Raw genomic sequence first — 3,372 nt, forward strand, 5'->3', positions numbered from 1 at the left:
ACAAAGGTAAAGGTGATGCTTTAGATACAAATAATTACAGAGGCATCAAGCTGTTAGATCAGGTTATGAAAGTTACGGAGAGGGTCACAGCCCAACTAATTAGGGAGCGAATCAATTTAGATGAGATGCAGTTTGGGTTCGTGCCAGGTAAAAGCACCACTGATGCCATATTTCTAGTAAGACAGCTGCAGGAGAAATACCTAGCCAAGTATAAACTTCTGTACCTGGCTTTTGTTGACATGGAGAAAGCCTTTGACAGGGTCCCCCGATCTCTTATCTGGTGGTCAATGAGGAAACTTGGGATAGAAGACTGGTTAGTGAGAGCTGTGCGAGCCATGTACAGAGATGCTGCCAGTAAGGTGAAGGTGATTTAAATTAATTTTGGAACTCTAGCAGCAGAGGTAGTCTCAGTTGGATTGGTATCAAAAGGGTTTTCAATGTTTCTATATTACTATCCTTTATGCGTCTTATAGCAAGGTATTGCTTTAACAATTAATTACCACTATTAATTACTAAATATTAAGTTTTGATGTTTGTATTTATTTTCACTTCTGATACATTTCAATATTTGTTGTTCTTGTAGCTGCCCTTGAAGCCGCAGTTGAGAAGTTTGTGCCTCCAAAAGAACTCCAAGTGCCACCAGATATTGTAATAGTAAGTATTCAACAAATTAGAATTGAGTCTGTCAACACAACACGACACAGACTTAAAAGAAATAACCATATATATGTGTGTGTGTGTATATATATATATAGTTATTTTTTTGCTTGTCTAAATGTGTGTGCATGTGTTTGTATGTTTTTCAACATACAGACAGTGCAACACAGACTTTAAGAAAAGAGAAAGAGAGAGTGAAAGATAGATAGATAGGCTGTGTTGTTCCAATAGTAACTCGCAAGTTTTGATTAAAAATGCGGTAATTTTAAGTGCAAGTCTGTCATCATAGTGCAACGCAGACTTCAAAAGACATCTATATGTATGTATATACATAATACATATAGTTATGTTTTTGGTTGTTTGTGTGTATGTTTCTGTATGTCGTTGAACAGCTAGACAGTGCAACACAGACTTTAGAAAAAGACTTTCACTATAACATCAAGTTGTTGTTATTGAGTAAGAGAAAGAGAGAGCGTGTGGAAGACGGAATTGAAATTTGTTTCAAGAAAAAGAAAGGTGGCTAGCTGGCAGAAACGTTAGCACGCCGGGCGAAATGCTTAGCGGTATTTCGTCTGCCGCTACGTTCTGAGTTCTAATTCCGCCGAGGTCGACTTAGCCTTTCATCCTTTCGGGGTCAATTAAGTAAGTACCAGTTACGCACTGGGGTCGATGTAATCGACTTAATCCGTTTGTCTGTCCTTGTTTGTCCCCTCTGTGTTTAGCCCCTTGTGGGCAATAAAAAAAAAATAAGAAAAAGAAAGCACACGTTGTTGAGTATATCAATGTGATTCATTGTTGTAGGCCCCTGCTGAAGGATTTATTTCATCTTGACTACATCATTACCTGGTAAGCATAGCTCCGGGTAACAACTAGTGTACATTAACCCCGATCTAACTCCTGTTTTATTTCTGTGTATTTACAGCCGGAGAGCAATAAGATCAATGCTATTATCGAAAGAACTGCCAACTTTGTAGTGATGCAGGGAGGACAAATGGAGATCATGTTAAAGACAAAACAATCCTCAAATCCCCTCTTTGAGTTCCTGAACATTGATAATAGTCTTTGCCCTTATTATAAACATGTCATAAAGATGATAAAATCTGGGAAATATAAGCCAAATATTGAAAATGCTCCCGATGATGAAGGTAAGATTTTATTTTGTTGTCGGGATCTTCTTTGTCTTTTCGTTACCATAATAATAGTTTGGCTGGGGACCATATAACTTCATTTCTCTCTGTTTCTCTCTCTTTCTCCATCTGCCTGTCTGTCTCAGAGACAGACAGGCATAGATAATAGTTTGCATGGTTATGGTTAGGATTTTGGGCTCACGATTGATAGATTGTGGTTTCAATTCCTGGACTTGGCAATGCGTTGTGTTCTTGAGCAAAACACCTCATTTCACTGTTGCTCCAGTCTACTCTGCTGTAGAAATGAGTACTACTAGTGGAGGCATTTCGCTTAATGGTTAAGGCGTTGGATTCATGACTGTAAGGTCTTGGTTTCAATCCACGCACCGGGTGAGCCATTGTGTTCTTGAGCAAAACACCTCATTTCACTGTTGCTCCAGTCTACTCCGCTGTAGAAATGAGTACTACTAGTGGAGGCATTTCGCTTGGTGGTTAAGGTGTTGGATTCATGACTGTAAGGTCTTGGTTTCAATCTATGGACCGGGTGAGCCATTGTGTTCTTTCGACCCAACTTTCTCCCTGTTTTTTGAGTAAAGCTGCGATGGACTGGCGTCCCTTCCAGCTGGCGGGGAACACATATGCCATAGAAACTGGGCATTAGGCTTTAAAAGGGCGCATAAATAATAATAATAATAATAATATATATATATATATAACATTGAGATTTTGAGAACTGTTGTTCTTATAGATCTTACATACACCCAAGAAAGAATATTAGGACCATTTTATCACTGATTAGGAAACATATCTAATGTAGCTACTTGGCAAAGTAATTCGCGAAAAAGATCTCTTTTGAATTCTCTTATCCAAGCAAGCAAGAAGAACTCAAATTATTTTTTATATTCTAATTTCATTTTCCTAATTTATGAATGTTGTACTAATATTTAGTGTTTGTTCTCGCAAAACATGGAATTACACAGAATATGGTATTTGACTATACAGGTGTAAAGGAATATACATTTTCACGGGACTTTGAACTCTTTATTTATCAAACTTTACAGTGGATAACTGCACCCACTCGCTTTTCTTATCTTTCCCATCCTACTTTTTAGAATTAGCATTTTTTGTAAGGCCATCTAGCCCTTGTGAGAAAATGTGTTTATATGCAAATATGTCAATAGGTATACAATGAGAAAGGAAAGAGGAAAAAAAAAGAAAAAAGAAAATTGCTTTGTAATGAAATTTCAATGGTTGATGACCTTGCCCTAATTGCGGAGTCACTATCAGAACTAGAGGAGAAGTTTCAGGTGTGGAAGCAAGGTCTAGAATTGAAGGGCCTTAGAGTCAACCTAGCTAAAACCAAAATCCTAATAAGTAGGAAGGTAGATAAAACACAAACCCCTTCAGGTAGATGGCCCTGCTCAGTATGTAGAAAAGGAGTAGGTAGTAACTCTATAAGATGTACCCGGTGCAAGCTATGGACACATAAGAGGTGCAGCAACATCAAAGGCAGGTTAACTAGCAAGTTAGTTTTTGTTTGTGGCAGATGTTCAGGTGCAATAAAGACTGCAAACAAACAGGAAACAAC

General features: G+C 38.0%; 1 protein-coding gene across 1 annotated transcript in view; it reads left to right on the top strand.

Annotated features, from left to right (window-relative positions):
• The first annotated feature begins 563 nt into the window (after positions 1–563).
• Positions 564–3,372, top strand: part of LOC106874213 (splicing factor, suppressor of white-apricot homolog) — a 10,668-nt gene continuing 7,859 nt past the window's right edge. Inside the window, exons 1-2 of the mRNA XM_014921872.2 lie at positions 564–654; positions 1,580–1,802. Coding sequence (XP_014777358.2) covers positions 1,634–1,802 — 169 coding nt within the window. The 5' untranslated portion in view covers positions 564–654; positions 1,580–1,633. The remainder of the gene's footprint in view (positions 655–1,579; positions 1,803–3,372) is intronic.

Source organism: Octopus bimaculoides, chromosome 30, assembly GCF_001194135.2.
Source record: "Octopus bimaculoides isolate UCB-OBI-ISO-001 chromosome 30, ASM119413v2, whole genome shotgun sequence".
Classification (NCBI taxonomy): domain Eukaryota; kingdom Metazoa; phylum Mollusca; class Cephalopoda; order Octopoda; family Octopodidae; genus Octopus; species Octopus bimaculoides.